Here is a 16,949-nt window from a genome sequence, read left to right as displayed (position 1 = left end):
CATTGATTCCAGTTTTGCTAGGGCTCCTTGATGCCACACTCGATCGAATACAACCTTAATGTCAAGGGCTATTGCTTTCACTTCACGTGTGGAATTCAGTTCTTTTGTCCACGTTTGAACCAAGGCTGTAATGAGGTCAGGAGCTGAGTGGCCCTGGCAGAACTCAAACTGGGCATCACTGAGAAGATGCTCCTTGATAGCACTGTTGATAACACCTTACATCACTTTACTGATGATTGAGAGGCGGTAATTGGCTGGGCTGGATTTGTCCTGCTTTTTGTGTACAGGACATAATTGGGCAATTTTCCACCTTACCGGGTAAATACCAGTGTTGTAACTGTACTGGAACAGCTTGGCTGGGGGGAACAGCAAGTTATGGAGGACAAGTCTTCAGTGCTATTGCCGGAATGTTGTCAGGGCCCATAGCCACTGCTGGCTGAAGATTGTTGTGAATGCTTCAGCCTTATCTTTTGTACGAATGTGCTGGGTTTTTCCATCATTGAGGATGGGGATATTTCTGGAGCCTCCTCCTTCAGTGAGTTGTTTAATTGTCTCCCACCATTCACAACTGGATGTGGCAGGACTGCAGAGCTTAGCTCTGATCTTGCTCTTGAGCTGCCTTTTTCAACTGCTGCAGTTCACCTGCTGGGTATTGACCGACAATGCCCTTTAGGGAGGGAATTTCAGCATTTTGACCCAGTGACAGTGAAAGAATGCCAATATTGTTCCAAGTCAGGATGGTGAGTGGCTTGGCGGGGAACTTGAAGGTGGTGGTGTTTCTATGTATCTGCTGCTCTTGTTCTTCTAGATGGAAGTTGCTGTTTCTTAAGTTTATTTACCAGACTGGTATTGTAAGCCTTTGTCTAGCAGATCTTTAGGTCCCAGTTTTTAAACGATTTCAGATGATCTCCCTGATTATAACAGCTTTTTGAAGGACAGAGTTCCAGCTTTCCATTACTGTTACCGTGAAGCAGTGCTAATTCATATCATCCTTTTGCAGCCAAACTCTCATTTTAAGAATATGCAGTCTTGGCATAACAGCATTTATTTGTTTCTCTGAAAAGTCAACTGTTGACTGCCTCTGCTGCAGATGTTTTGACTGAATCTGTACTCGGGACTCCCTTCATTGGTGCCCAGGCTTGGGCAGATCTTAAAAGTTCCTTTAAGTTCCTTGGGCAGATCTTAAAGTTCCTTTTTGGGAAAACCAAAGTCATAACTTCAGGCAACATGCCAAAAATTCTGCTCCCTTTTTATTTGCCCACCCTAGTCACTCATTTGGGTTGAACCAGATGGGTCACAGGCCTAGGCTCCTGTTTAATGTTTGGGAAGGCTTGCGTCATATTCAGAAGGGTGGGGGTCCCTGTCTGATGTTCAGAGGGATGGGATGCATCTGACCTAGAGGAGAACCAATATCCTAGCAGGGAGATTTGCTTGTGCTACTCAGGAAGCCTTAAACGAGTATGGGGGAGGGGTGGTAGTAGGATCCAAAGCAGTAGAGAGAAAAGAGAGAAGCTTGAGGTTTGTACAGGTAGTTAAGGGGAGAAAGTTAAATTGACAAGACAGGAAAGAGCATGGTAGAAAACAAAGTAAAACTGATGAATTAAATCCATTTATTTCAATGCAAGAGGCCTGTCAGGTCTGGAGTGTCGGAGGATGAGGGGTGACCTTATAGAGGTTTATAATATCATGAAGGGTGATAATTCAATGCCTTTTTCTAAGGGTAGAGGAGTGCAAAACTAGAGGGCATAGGTTTCAAGGGAGAGGGGAAAGTTTTAAAAGATACATGAGGGGGATCTTTTTCACATGGAGGGTGGCATGGGTGTGGAATGATCTGCCAGAGGAAGTGATAGAGGAGGGTACAATTATAACATTTAAAAGACATTTGGACAGGTAGGTGAATAGGAAAGGTTTAGAGGGATATGAGCCAATTGCAGGCAAATGGGACTAGCTCAGTTTTGGATAACTGATTGGCACAGACGAGTTGGAGCAAATGGTCTGTTCCAAACGCTGTATGACTCGATGACTTTTATTTTTCTGAATCTTTTAGCCTAACTTGGATTGTCAAATTGCTCCATTGGGAACTGCACTTTAGATTGTCCCTGTCTTCTTACTCTGAACTCCTCAGATGATCTGGCTGGGGCAGGGTGGAACATTCCTTTCTTTGGCAGATTGGAAAAATAACTTCTTTCTGTATAAATATGCAAAACAAAGCATGGTGCGTGAGGAGATGAATAAGGAAGAGGCATGAGGTTGAATGTTTTTCATTGCTTTGCAGATGTGGCTTTATGGCTTGTTGTCTGTATGGCTCAGAAAGCTTATTAAAAAAAATCAGCAAATACATATGTTAATATCTTTAACCAGTATTATAGGGTAAAGGGAGCAATTGCTCAGTTATATTCTAATAAAGGGTCATTCAGACAATTTCAGAAGCAGCAAGATTTAGATTATAGTCTTGGAATGGTTGACTCCCTTGTGTTAAATCGGATATAACTAATGGCTATTTGGTCATTTCACTGCACTACCCTACCGGTAGCCAGCAATAGTTTTCTGTAAGGACGGAAACATAAAACTGAGATTTAATGTGAACCTGCAGACATAGCAGAAACATGATTTTAAAATTCTCATCATAATGCTTAAATCCGTCCATGCTGTTCCTCATCATTACTCCCCTGTAATCTCTATAATCTTTACTATAGTCCTCTGGGACTTTTGCACACTTGCCATTCCAGTTTCTTTGGTTATTCCAGTTTTCACTGCTTTACGATTGGTGTTGTGCCTTTATTTCTGTCGGCTCAAACCTCAAGAAATCCCTCCCTAAACCTTGCTGTCTCTCTATCTCTCATTTTTTCTCCTTTGACTCGCTTTCAAAACACACTTTTATTTGCCTAAGCTCTAAGTCACACATCGCAGTGTTTTCTATGGCCACCTCAAAATATTTCAAATATGAGTTTGATCATTCTTGCTTGAAGCATTTTGGGACATCTTTACTATCTTCAATGACACAATATTAATGCTAGTTATTACTGTGGCCATCATTTATTAACTAATATTTATGTTTTTGTTTGACTGGGTGTTGATGTATGCAGAAACCCAAAATTCGATGTCAGAACTTCTGCACCAAGCTATGGAGTAATCTTCATTCCTTCCCACCTCAAATTCAGAAGAGTTTGTGCTAATGTAAATATGCAGTCTTTCGAGTCACCTTCTGCTAGCCTTGGTGTAGATTCTAGTTATTTGGAGCTGAGCTTTGTAGTTCTTTGCACATGAGCAGAGGGACTCTGTTATATCTGGAATAATTATGCTTGAATCACAAAGTTTCAACTTCAGGTCCTGCTCCAGGGCTTGAAAAATAGAATCAAGGCTGACAGTGCACTGCAATAGAGAGAGAGAGAGAGATGCCACATTTTGCAAATCTTGCGAATTAAGCTGAAGCCTGTCTATTCCCCCTCCAGAAATAGAAGAAAAGCATGGAGCTTCACCAATACAAAAGCAAAATACTGTGGGTGCTAGGAATGCGAATATTGCTATATGGACTTTGCTAGATTAAATAGTAATATTGGAAGATAACTGAAAGAATATCTGAAGGCCTTTGTAGAAAAAGCAGGGGACTGGGATTAATAGGAAACTTTCTATGAAAGAGACAGCATAGGCTAAATGGCCACCTTGTGCGCTGAATGATTCCATGACATGATGATCGCCACACTTGCTGCAAAATCAGTACAGTGCATCAAAGGGTTCTCTGGCCAGTGGGTGATTTATTTATCCTGCCTTCCACTCAATTCAGCTGCTGTATTCCCAGGTGCAGAGGGTGCTGAGGAAATCTGGATGATTTGATTCTGGATGCTGGCACAGATCCCCTGACAGGCAATGCAAAGATGTAATAATTGAGAGGGGTGGGATCTAAATAACTCTCTGATAACTTATGGCTTTATGTATCCCAGTATGAAACCTCGCCATTTCAACACCGCAGATAAAAAAAAGGTGTGCTTTGTCTGAAAGTGGAGAGCTAATGCTCACCAGTACCAGTGGAAAGTTGCCTTTTGATGAGATTGCCTGAAAACCACTGTCCTTGAGAACTAACCTGGCGCACACACAGTCAGGAGTGGGGAGGGCTGGAAGTGATTGACACTCAGCTTCTGACACATGCAATGATGGTGTCAGCTTGGGTTTAGTGACTAGACAAATTTAATAGTAAAATCCCTAGGTTGAGTTCAGCTGGGACAGCATGGAAGAGCCTTAACTTGGTACAGGCAGTGCTGACTTGGGACATTAAAAGCAACTGAGAGTCAGCCCACAGCTTATGTCATGATACAACTATGGGACAAGTGAGGATCCAGTCTCCCAACGATAGCCTCAAACTAGGGCACAGACTGAAACTAGCCTCGTATTATTCTAAACCATGCTGTAGCTACATAGCCAACAGAATGAATCAGAGATGAAAATCATTCAGTAAATGTCGAAAACCTGTAAGGGGCAGAATATCCAAACCAACCTTAGTTTGTTTGCATACGTAATGTCCACAGAAGTGGTTAATTCAGTGACACTATTTGGAACAGAGCACACATGCCCAGAGGCTGTTGGGAATAATAGTGACACTAAATTCCTCGTTTGGTATTGGTGTATACAATACACAGGCTCAATTCAACATTTAATATAAACAGGAGACCCTTTACTGCTTATAAAATTTGTTTTCCCTCACTATGTGCTGTGCTTTTCTCTCTATACCCATCAAGTTACAATTTGTCACCCGTCTGATTTGCAAATAAGAAATGAATGTTGCTGCTTTGCCCTGTCACTGGGGAATTGGTCTGCTGCTTCCCTTCAGGCATTAGCTGCTTATCTCTGTCATTCAGAACCAACTTTTGTCAGGGTTTTTTCTTTTGTTTTGCTGCAATATCCTCTCATCAAAGTTTCCATGTTCCTCTGGGAGAAAAATAAGATGGGGAGATGCTAGAGGTACGCAGCAGGTCATACAGCAACTGTGAAGAGAGAAATGGTTAACATTTCATCACCGTTCTCTCCCAGGAACATTAAGTCTGATGAAAGGTCATTGACTTTCAAAGTATTTTTATTTCACTTTTAAAATGTTTACGCCGGTGTTCAAATCCCTCCTTGGCCGCACTACTCCTCATTCCTGTCTTCTCCTCCAGCCTTACAACCTGTTTTTATAAGTATTGTAACAGCTTGATGGGAACATATTGAGTAGGGGCATGAGAATAACCAGAATAGAATAGGGGCTATTCAGGGAGTGTGGAGATCCAGAAGACATAGCTAAGTTCATAAATGAGCAATTTGTATTTCTATTCACAATAGAGAAAGACAGAAGGTCTAGAAATGAGGGAGGGGTACAGAGATACACTTGAACAATTTAGCATGGAGAGGGAAGTATTAGCAATTTAGTAGGCTTGGAAGTCAACGTATCCCCAAGCTGAAGTGAGATGTATCTAAGGCTACTGTGAGCAGCAAGAGAGGAGATTGCAGAGGCTCTGACATTAGTTTTCCAATCCTCTGTGGCCACTGAAGAGGTGGCAGAGGATTGGATGATAGCTAACCTGGGACAATTATATGAAAAGCATGTTTCGGATAAACCAGGAATCTACAGGCTATTAAATCTAACATCTATAGTAACTGTTGGAAAAACGTCTGAGCAACAGTATTAATCTATGCTGAGAGAGGCATAGATTAATTGAGGGTAGTTACAATGCCTTTGTAAGGGGAAGATCATGTCCAACATTCAATTGGATATTTTGAAGAGGTGACTAGGTGTGTAGATAAGGGTAGTGCAATTGGATCTAAAAGTGACTTAGTGACAGGAACCAAAGGTTGATGTATGAAGGGTGTTTTTGTGACTGGAAGTTTGGTTCAGGGATAAGTATTTTAGTGTATTCTATGTAATTAATATTGGATTGTGGCATACCACAGGGTTTGGTGTTGGGGCTCTTGCTGTTTGCTGGGTACATCAATGATCTGGATGTGGATGTAGGCGTATGAACAATAATTTTGCAGATGACATGGAAGTTAGTGGTGGGGTGTACAGATTTAGACTACAGGATAATATAAATAGGCTGAACAGTGGCAAACGGAATACAGTTCTGAAAAATAAGGTAATGCATTTTTGGAAGACTAACAGTGCAAGGGAGTATGCATTGAATAGTCAGTTGTTAGGAAATGCAGAGGATCAGAGGAACCTTTGTTTGCATGTCTGTAGATCCTTGAGGGCAGCAGGATAGGCCGATAAGGTGGTGAAGAAGACACACAGGACACTTCCCTTTGTTAGTCAAGGCATTTAATACAATAGCAAGGAAGTTATGATGGAGGTGTGGCCATGCTGACTACTTTTGTTTTAATTCATTCACGGGATGAGGACTTCGCTGGCCAGGCAGCATTTATTGTCCGTCCCTGATTGTCCAGAGGTCATTTAAGTGTCAACCACATTGCACTGGGCCTGGAGTCACACGTAGGCCAGACCAGGTAAGGATGGTAGTTTCCTCCCCTAAAGGATGTTAGTGAACCAGATGGATTTTTTCAACAATTGACAATGGATTCATGGTCATCATTAGACTCCTAATTCCAGATATTTATTGAATTCAAATTCCATTATCTGCTGTGCAGTTCTGGTTGCCATACTATAAGAAAGATGTTGATTACACTAGAGAGGGTGCAAAGGAGATTTGCAAGGATGTTTCATGGGCTTGAGCAGTTAAGATAGACTGGGATTAGTTTCCTTAGAGCAGAGAAGCTTGGGGATGGGGGTGTGGTGATCTGATTGAGGTATATAAACTTGTGAGGAGCGCACTCATGATTGATAGGGAGAAATGTTTCCCCTTATTGTATAGGTCAGTAATCAGGGGACAAGGAGCAGAATGTTTAGAAGGGTTTTGAGGTACATTTTTATATTTTAACCCAGAGTTGGGAGTACCTACAGCTCAGTGGCTGAAAAAGGTGATAGAGGTAGGAACGCTGAAGAGATTTGCAAACTCTTTAGACTAACAGTTGAATTGCTATAACATACAAAGCTACAGGTTAAGTGCTGGAAAATGGGATAAGCATCGATGGATGTTTGATGACTGGCATAGACATGATGGGCCAAAGAGCCTCTTCCTGTGCCACAAAAATTCTGACTCTAACTGCAATCCTGAGCTGTCATGCTCCTCCAGTTCCAGTCTCACAAATATCCCCCAGGTTTTAGCTTCACCGTTTGTAACCATGCCTTCATTTGCCTGGATGCTACCTCCTTGCTTTCTCTTCCCTGAACCTCTCCTTCTCTACTTCTCTCCCCTGTCATGTTACTCATTGAAACCTACATTTTGGACTAAGCCTTTTAGTCATCTGACTGAATATTTTTCTAAATAAAAACCAAAAGAACTGCGGATGGTGTAAATCAGGAACAAAAACAAAGTTGCTGGAAAAGCTCAGCAGGTCTGGCAGCATCCGTGGAGGAGAAAGCAGAGTTAATGTTTCGGGTCTGTTCTGAGGAAGGGTCACCAGACCCGAAACGTTAACTCTGTTTTCAACTCTACAGTTGCTGCCAGACCTACTGAGCTATTCCAGCAACTTTGTTTTTGTTCTGAATATTTTTTGGCATGGTTTTGATGTGAAATTTTCAGGATCAAGGTATATTTCAATATGACAAGTAATTCCATGGCATTTTTTTCAGCTGAATTGATTGCTCATAAATATCATGTTTACTGTGCTATTCTTAGAATTGAGATACTGAGTGACTAGGGATTTCCCCCTAACTCCCCCATAGCCTGCCCGCTCCTTGTGCACCATCCATCTAGCCATCATCCAGCCGCCTCGCACAACACATGCCCATCTTGCAGAAGTCATTGTGTGGCCTCGTCATGGAGAGCTGTCATCAACTGTCAGGGCTAGGGTGAGGTGGTGAGCAGATCCTCTATGTGCCCTCACCCCTCTCCCCACCATTCCCCCTGATTTAGCTCCAACAGAGCGCTATGCTCCCCAAATTCAACCCATTTTTGGCTTTGCTGCGGAATGACATTTACAATCCACAGTAGCAGTGGTGCATGATTTGACTGGCTGAACCCAGCAAAGGCCAAAGGCCAGAGGGGACAGACTCACTGCACCTCACCCACTGCCCGTGCACTCAGTGACAGCACCATGCGCCAATAAAATGCTGGGAACTGGCCCTCGCCTCTGCCCCTGTACATTGAGTGACTGTGCTGTTGACCAATCGAGCACTGAGAGCTGTTCCCCTGCCCCTATGATAAGACACCCGGTCTCAGAGATAAAAGAACGCTTCTTCCGGATAATTTCATGATGCACTCCTTAGCTTCTTGCGGCACACCAATTCTCTATCACAGAAAGGGTTTGGGACCAGAATATTGAATATTTTCAAGGAGTTCAATATGGTCCTTGAGGCTAAAGGGATCAAAGGATATGGGGAGAAAGCAGGAATAGGGTACAGTGTTGGGTGATGATCATATTGAATGGTGGAGCAGGCTTGAAGGGCTGAATGGCCTACTCCCTGCTATGAGAGACCAGAACATCATCTTCATGTCTCAGCTGTTGAATTATCTCAACATCTTTAAAAACTCTTGGTTGCTTCCTTGGCTCCCTCTTTTCTCAGTTGGAATCCTAACTTCTCAGTTCCAGTACCACCCCTGCTGCCCATGCTGCCTTTCTATCTTTCTCGTTAAGGAGGAGTGTGGAACCATGCACCACAGAACTGCTCCTGTGGGGAGATATGGAGTAAGGAGAATTAATATGTTCGACCAGGTCTCAACAACTCCCCCACCCTTCCTCGACCCTTTGTCATGAGGCCTCTGCACAAAATTTATTCAACACCGAAAAGTTTCAACTGAATACTGGCTCAAAAGCTACTCCACCTGTTATACATCGTGTCATAAGGGGGCGATGCAGAGCCAGTTGCAGATTGGTTGCATTATTAAGAGTTGCTCTGTTAGTTCATGACAGAGGGCATAGATTTTCATAATGTCTGTGTTTATATCTACTTATCTTTAGCTGCACTCTTGGTATTTTTAAAAACATGATTTCTATCAGACAAATTTACACCTGACCTGTAAGTTTTTAGCATGGTGTGTTATTAACCATTCTCCTTGAAGCAAACAGTTATTTTATATCTTTGTGCATATGGCTATAACAGTAATGAGTAGTGCATGGTGGTTTGATTTGACGTATTATTGATGCAAAGTGTAAATATTCTACTACTTTTACCGTGATCACTACAGCTGCACTGCAATATAAGACCCCAAGATATAGGAGCAGCATTAGTCCTTTTGGCCTGTTGATTCTGCTGTGGCAGTCGATCGTGGCTGACATGTTTCTGAACCCCATTCTCTTGCATTCTCCTCATAACCCTTGGTCCCCTTACCAGTCAAGAACTTATCTATCCTGATCTAAAATACACTCACTAACTTGGCCTCCACAGCCCTCTGCAGAAATTGTTCCACAGATTCATCACCCTTTGGCCGAAGAAATGCCTCCACATCGCAGTTCTAAGGGATCGTCCCTTCACTCTGCGGCTGTGCCTTTGGGTCCTAATCTCTCCTACTACTGGAAACATTTTCTCCACTTTGTTCAGGCCTCCTGGCCCGTCCAAGTCCTTCTGCAGCCTCCTCGCTTCCTCAATATTACCTGTCACGTCACCTACCGTTTTGTCATCTGCAAACGAAGCAATAATGCCCTTAGTTTCTTTGTCTGGATAGTTAACGTATAAATTGGATAGTTGTGGTCCCACTTGGAACTCCACTGAGCTGCCATGCTGAAAAGATCCCTTTGTTGCTACACTCTGTCTTCTGTCAGTCAGTCAGTCAGTCGTCTATCCATGCCCATGCCTTGTCCATACCTTGCCTGTAAACTGTGTGCTCTTGTCTCATTTAGCAGCCTCCAATGCAGCACCTTGTCAAATGCCTTCTGGAAATTCAAATAAATTATGTCCACTGGTTCTCCTTTGTCTAACTTGCTCATTAGTTTCTCAAAGAATTCTAACAGATTTGTCAGGCATAACTGGAGCAACATTTTCACACTGAAGGTGGTTCGTATGTAGAAGGAACTTCCAGAGGAAATGGTACCGGAAGGTACAGTTACAATATTTAAAAGTCATTTGGATAGGTACATGAATAGGAAAGGTTTAGAGGATATGGCCCAAAAGCAGGCAAATGGAACTTGGTCAGCATGGACGAGTTGGACTGAAGGGTCTATTTCCATGCTGTATGACTCTATAGCCTCCCTTTGTTGAAGCTGTGCTGACTCAGCCCTATTTTACCACGTAGTTCCAAGTACTTCACATTCTCATTATTGATGGTGGACTCTAAAATCTTAGCAACGACTGGAGTCAGGCTAACTCCCCACAATTTCTTGTCTTCTGCCTCCTTCCTTTCTTAAATGGGGGTGTTACATTAGCTGCTCTCCAGTCCTCTGTGACCCTTCCTGACTCGAGTAATTCCTGAAAGATCACCACCAATGCCTCTACAATCTCCTTAGCTATCTCCTTCACAACTTTGTGGTGTAGAGTGTCTAGTCCGAGTGATTAATTCATCTTCAGACCTTTCGGTTTCCCCAGCTCCTTCTCCTTAGTGATGACCCCTACACTCACCTCTGCCCTTGACTCTCTTTAAGTTCTGATATGTTTTTAGAATTTGTTCATGAGATGAGGGCATTGCTGGCTCGGCCATCATTCATTGCTGGTCCCTAATTGCCCACAGAGTAGTTAAAAGTCATCTACATTGCTGTGGGCCTAGAGTCACATGTTGACCTTGTTAATGATGGCAGTCTCCCTCCCTTAAGGGCATTAGTGAACCAGACAGATTTTTCTGACAATCATTAATGGATTTATGATCATCATTAGACTATTCATTCCAGATTTTTATTGAATTCAAATTCCACTATCTGCCTTGGCAGGATTTGAACCTGGGCCTCAGAACTTTTCCTGCATCTCTGGATTAACAGTCTGGAAAGAATATCACTCCAGTACTGAAAAAAAAGCACTCCATTGGTTTTGAAGTGCTTTGGAACATCTCAAAAATAAGTTCCATCTTCCTCCTTGTATACCTGGGCTGAGAACTCAGAGCTGCCATTTGAGCTGTTTCCACCTGACACCAGCAAATGTTGCAGCATCCTGGCCCATTGTTTTTACCTGGCCATTGTAAATCTGGCAGCCACTACCATGCCAGCATGGGGCTTTTGAGGCACATCATGTGACAGTTTACACAAAATTGACCACCAAGTGTGAACCGTTATATCCTGTATTACCAAGTTTAGCTGTTTGTGGCCTGAACCCTGTATAAAAGCTGCATATACTGCGGTTAAGGCTGCTGCATTCACCCTTTTGAATATTGGCAACAGTTCTAAATATTGAACCTGGTAGGGTACAGATGTGGTGGGATTGTTGCAGTGTTGCCACTGTGCACATTATAGCAGCAAACAGGGCTGGACCTGTTGACAACTGGATCGTGGAACCTGCAGGCTATTTAGAGTGTTCTGCCATATGATTTTGATTGGTTCACAACCATTTGGTTCAACTCCAACTGCTGTCCAAATTGACTGGTTTTCCTTATATTCCCTTTGTGTGTGAACCATTGTGTCATTATCTTGGGCTGAATTAATCTTAGTTAATTCAACATGTTATCGGAATGAAAATATAATTAGATGGCAGATTATTTTGAAGTACCTGTAGTGAGGGCCTTTGACATGCATTCCATCGCATGCTACTTATAGGTTCCTCTGGTGTTGATCATTCAATAGTGAGTATGTGGCTTCTGTGCTCTCAGATCCTGTGCATCAAACCACCCCGTGGTTGGAAGAGTTTGGGTGTGGCACTGATCCAAGATGATAAGCAATAAAAATTACGAGTTTTTTTTGTCAGTTCTAATTTTAATTTGAACTTTCTTATCCCTTCCAAGCTTCTGCCTTTCCAACTACACTGAAAATCTGAGAAGTCTAGATGAAATGGCTAGGAAGGCTGATTTCTCCCCAGTTGAAGAATAATTAATTTGATTTTGGGTAAGATGTAGAGGGATTTGAGGGGTCTATTTTTCCTTCTCCTGTGTGGAATCTGGAATTCAATACCTTTTAGAAGTGTGACCTTATAGAGGTTTATGGAGTCATGAGGGGCATAGATAGGGTGAATGGTCAAGGTCTTTTCCCCAGGGCAGGGAAGACCAAAACTGGAGAGCATAGGTTTAAGGTGAAATTGAAAAGATTTTAAAAGGACCTAAGAGGCAGCTCTTTCATGCAGAGGGTGGTGTGTGTATGGAATTCGCTGCCTCAGAAAGTTGTGGAGGCTGTTACAATTACAACATTTAAAAAGCATCTGGGTTGATATATGAATAGGGAGGGTTTAGAGGGATATAGGCCAAATGTATTAGTTCTTGTCCGTTCTCTTCACCTGGCCTTCTAAGTTTACAAAGATCCAATGTCCTTCTGCCTCTGGGACACAGCTTTCGCCATTTTCCTCTCTTACTTTCTCTCATTTCTGTTTTAAGAACCAGCCAAGATGATGTTTCTATAGCGATGGACAGAAATAGTACCAGCACTGTAATTGCAGGTTTTATCAATTTTCTTCGCTTCAGACATCACCATGAAACACATTGTGCAGTCGGGGGCGTTGGTGCTGCTTCACTTCGCACAGCAAGTGTACTGCCTTTTGCTCTACATATTGGATTTGTCAGAGGGGTCGTCGTTTGGATGAGACATGAATCTCAGATGGATATAATCGACCCCATTTGGTATTCTTCAAAAAAGCAGGGAAAATCTCCCTCTGCCCCACCCTGGCTGTTTGTGGTATAATGGCCGCAAAGCAATAGTGACTGCATAAGACCCTGAATAATATGTTGATACTTAATGTCGCAATCGCTTGGACATAGGGTCATGTGATACAATGGTCGTTTCCTTACCTCTGGCTGGAAGATCTGGGTCCAGCTGACACTTTGGGCTATGACAGCCACAGGGGTGTGTCATAATAAATCGAAACGAGTTGAGTTTAAAAAAAATCAAACCGGTTAGATATCTTGCCAGTGCTTTTGATTAGTCTAAGACTGTCCCAGTCAAAGTGTTTTCCTGCCTTTCCCCACTCCACTCCATGTCTGGTTTCCAAATAAACAACGTGCTTAATGATAATGAAAAATTGCACACTATCTGGGAGATTAATATTCATCCTTGAGACTACAGGAATTTATGGTACAGAGTTGGCAACTTTGAATGGTACTTTGGACACAGGAAATAGAGGGGTGGGATGTGGGTACAGAAGCAGCCAGGTCATTTCATGTTTCATCTTCTGTTGTATGAGTTGTTATGTGAAGTGGACTGGAGGGTTGGGGCAGGGGGATGCTGGGAGATGACATGCTGAGATTGTGAAGCAAAATCTGATATTAATTCAATTGATGGAGATTCTTTGAAGACTTTTCTTTTGTTACAGAGCCCTTGAGTCCTGGAATGGCAAAGTGGCTTCTGAGGTTTGGAGCAGTAATTACAGGAGGGTTAGCGCTGTCTGACTTGTATGTTGTGACCCATGTGGACCCTAATGATATTGGATTTGTTCGAATTATACGAGCTATGGCCACTGTAAGTAGTTTTATTAAGATATGTGAAAATTTAACTTGTACCAAGCTTTCATCTCAAAATTTCTCCCACTTTGCCTCGTTTTATCAACATATTATTCTATTTCTTTCTCCCTAATATTTGTCTGGCCCTCCCTTTTAATGTATCTAACATTGTTTGTCTCGGCCTTTTGAGGGTTTCGCAGCCACTGCTCTGAATCTATGGATAAAGAAATTTCTTTTGGAATTCCCTATTGGGATTTATGCGTTATTATCATGTATAATCCATCCACAAGATCCATTTCTGCAGCTCCTCAAGTGTTCTTCAACAGCATCTTCCAAACCTATGATCTCTATCGCCTAGCAGGACAAAGGCAGAAGAGAGACAGGAACACCACCATCAACAAGTCCCTTTCAAGCTACTCACCATCCTGTCCCGAAATTATATTAATGCTCCTTTAGTGTCATTGCATTAAAATTCTGGTGCTCTCTGCCTAACAGCATTGCGTATGTACCCATATCACATGGACTGTAGCGGTTTGAGATGGCTGCTCATCAGGCAATTGAGAATGGGCAACAAATGCCAACCCAGCCAGCGATCTCCATATCCCATGAAAGAATTGTAAAACAAATGCCTAATCCCCCCTTGTAATCTAACCCTTGGCAATATTCTAGTAAATCTGCACTGTACACCTTCCATGACTAATATCTCCTTCCTAAGGTGCACTGCCTCTGTAAAATCCTACAAATCTGTAGGAAGGGTGGGCTCTTTGATGTCTGTGTCCTCTTTCAGGCCAATATCTCCAGTGTTGAGGCACTGGTTGTGGCCAATCAGCTGTGGGTCACGTCATCTGTATGCCAGATACAGACTTACAAAACAAGTTCTCTACTCTGAGCTTCGTCACGTAAGTGGTCAGTCATCAGGAGGGTAGAGGCAGTGCTTCAAGGATGTCATGTTATCAGAGCCTTCCTGAAACCCATGTGACATCCCCATCAGCTCATAGGAATCTCTTGCTCCAATCTGGAGAAATGTCTGCAAAGATTTTAACTATTTTGGGCATACCAGACAGAGTCAGATGTATGCCAAGCACAAACAACTGAAGGAGTGTGAGATGTTCAGATTTTCTTACCCACTTGCTGCTTGAAAATCTGCCCCAATTTTGGCAGGGTTTGCACATCCAGTGTTGGTCTAGAATTCACCTCTGAATTGACAATGCCGGAGAAAATAAAGTCACCCCTGATCCTGAGGGACTGCCCAAGTATATGAAGCAGAGACACAGTACTCCAAATGTGGGCTGGCCAGGGCTTTACATAGCTTATGCAAAATTTCCTCTCATTTATATTCTGTTCTGTCCCCTCGTGTTATAAAATCTCACATTTCAGGAGCCTTTTTGATTATCTGGTTATTTGTGTACATGGGCACATGGATGTCTTTGGATTTTTACTGTTCCGAACTTTTCTCCATTTAATTTATATAGTCATAGATTCACACAGCGTGGAACTAGGCTCCTTGGTCCAACTTGTCTGCACCGCCCAGATATCCTAAACTGATCTGGTTCCATTTGCCAGCATTTAATCCATACCCCTCTAAACTTTTCCTATTCAGGTGCACGTCCAAATGTCTTTTAAACTTAATTGTGTACACCTCCACCATCTCCTCTGGCAGCTCATTCCTTATACCCACCACCCTCTGCGTGAAAAAATTGCCCCTTAGGTCCCTTTTAAATTGTTCCCCTCTCACCTTAACTCTGTGCCCTTTGGTTTTGGATGTCCATACTCTTGGGAAAAGACCTTGGCTATTCACCTAGATCTTCCTTTCCTCTGTTCAAAATGACCATGTGTTAGCTGCACCAGCCTCTGTTTTGCCCACTTGTTGAATTTATCAGGGTCTGTTTGTAGTTTTATCTTTGTACTTACACAAATGACTATACCATCAATCTTAATGCCATAGGAAAATTTGGATAAACTCTGTCTATCATGCTACCTCAATTATTAAAAAATATGGTGAATTTTTGAGGCCACAGCACAGAAGCTTATGGGATACCGTGAGTTACTTACTTCCACTATGGGTTTATCCTTGTTTATTTTCTTATTCTGTCTTCTCAAATTAAACCAATGCGCCAAGCAGGTCAATAAACTGTTAATGGTCTTGAAAAAATTTTCTTTCATTGTTCTTGAGTTATTTTGTGAAGATTTTTTAGTGGACAGGCTTCGTGCCTGGTTTCATTGTAGAAACTGTACAACCCAGCCCTGCTCCAGAGCTAGGTTGCCTATGAGCAATGAGAGTATAAAACAGTAGGATATGATATTGATGTGTCATGTCTGTAAGTTTAAAGAAACCTTATGCACATAGATGGAGGAAGGATCCAATACCCTCCAACAAAAGTGGAGGAGGGTCTGTGGCATCATGCTGGACTAGGAGAATTTGGTGACCTCTCCTAACAGGAGTGAAGTGGAGTATTGAAAAAGGCAAAAGCCAGTTGAAGAACTTTGTTTTTGTGATGTTAATTTCAGACTGCACTCATCAGCTATGACTACATGACCTCACTCAAGAAGGTGGAGTATGGGACAGATGAATACGAGACTGCCAAGTCACAGGTAGGCCCAAATCCTTATTGCTGCCATCTCTTGTTGATCAATGACTTCCTGTGAAGCGTTTGATTTGAACATGGTGAAGCAATCTGCTATTCGGCTGTGCGGCAGGATATGTGCAGGCCTGTGTGTTGCTCCCGACAGAGGCCCAGGAACTATTGGTGGTGGGGTGACGGGGAGGAAGGAAAGGAACTCAAAGAAAATTTTGACACCAGGTTGCTCTGTCGCTCCTCTTGATTGTTTTGACAGTAGTGTGGAGGAGGAAGAGATGTGTGCAGAGCGGAGGTGACCATTGGGATCTTGTTGTTTATAACATTCTTCCGGCAAACACCCTCCACTAAATAGTGAGAGTAAGATTTGAGATAATTCAATATCGTTTAAAATAGAACTAGCTAAATACAGAAACAAATTGTATGGATAGAGAGGGACAACCAGAGGACTAAACTGTTGAGGTTTAGTTTTCAAGGAAGTGGCACAAGTTCAATGGGCCAAATGGCCTTCTATTATGCTAAATGGCAGAGAAATTAGCTGAATGATTAGCTCATTCAGGGAATTAGTATAGTTGAGAAGGGCCAAATAATTTAGTATACGGCACTGATTCTATTCTATGAGTCACATTTCATGTTTTGTATTACTACTATGGGATAAAGTATGCTCTTATTCAGGAAACTTATTGTGATGGATAGTGAAGGCAAGTTTTTTGCCTTGTTTGAGATGGTCTGCCTGCACTGTGGCTTATGATGAGATCTTTTCTCGTCATTGCCCTGTCTTATTGAAGGGAATCAAGGATTACGGGGACAAGGCGGGAGAATGGAGTTGATAAATTTATCATCCATG

At 42.5% G+C, this 16,949-nt stretch overlaps 1 protein-coding gene across 9 annotated transcripts in view; it reads left to right on the top strand.

Annotated features, from left to right (window-relative positions):
- Positions 1–16,949, top strand: part of adck1 (aarF domain containing kinase 1) — a 531,577-nt gene that overhangs the window by 8,645 nt on the left and 505,983 nt on the right. For 6 of the 9 annotated variants that reach the window (XM_059649006.1, XM_059649012.1, XM_059649011.1 and 3 more), the window contains 2 exons: positions 13,400–13,545; positions 16,035–16,118. In XM_059649006.1, the coding sequence (XP_059504989.1) occupies positions 13,417–13,545; positions 16,035–16,118 (213 nt within the window). In that variant the 5' untranslated portion in view covers positions 13,400–13,416. Of the gene's footprint in view, positions 1–12,597; positions 12,619–12,689; positions 12,711–12,936; positions 12,958–13,399; positions 13,546–16,034; positions 16,119–16,949 lie in introns of those variants that run through there. The other 3 variants (XM_059649008.1, XM_059649009.1, XM_059649010.1) reach the window with 3 other exon arrangements.

The sequence above is a fragment of the Stegostoma tigrinum genome, chromosome 10 (genome assembly GCF_030684315.1).
Source record: "Stegostoma tigrinum isolate sSteTig4 chromosome 10, sSteTig4.hap1, whole genome shotgun sequence".
Lineage (NCBI taxonomy): Eukaryota > Metazoa > Chordata > Chondrichthyes > Orectolobiformes > Stegostomatidae > Stegostoma > Stegostoma tigrinum.
This window is presented reverse-complemented; position numbering and strand designations above follow the sequence as displayed.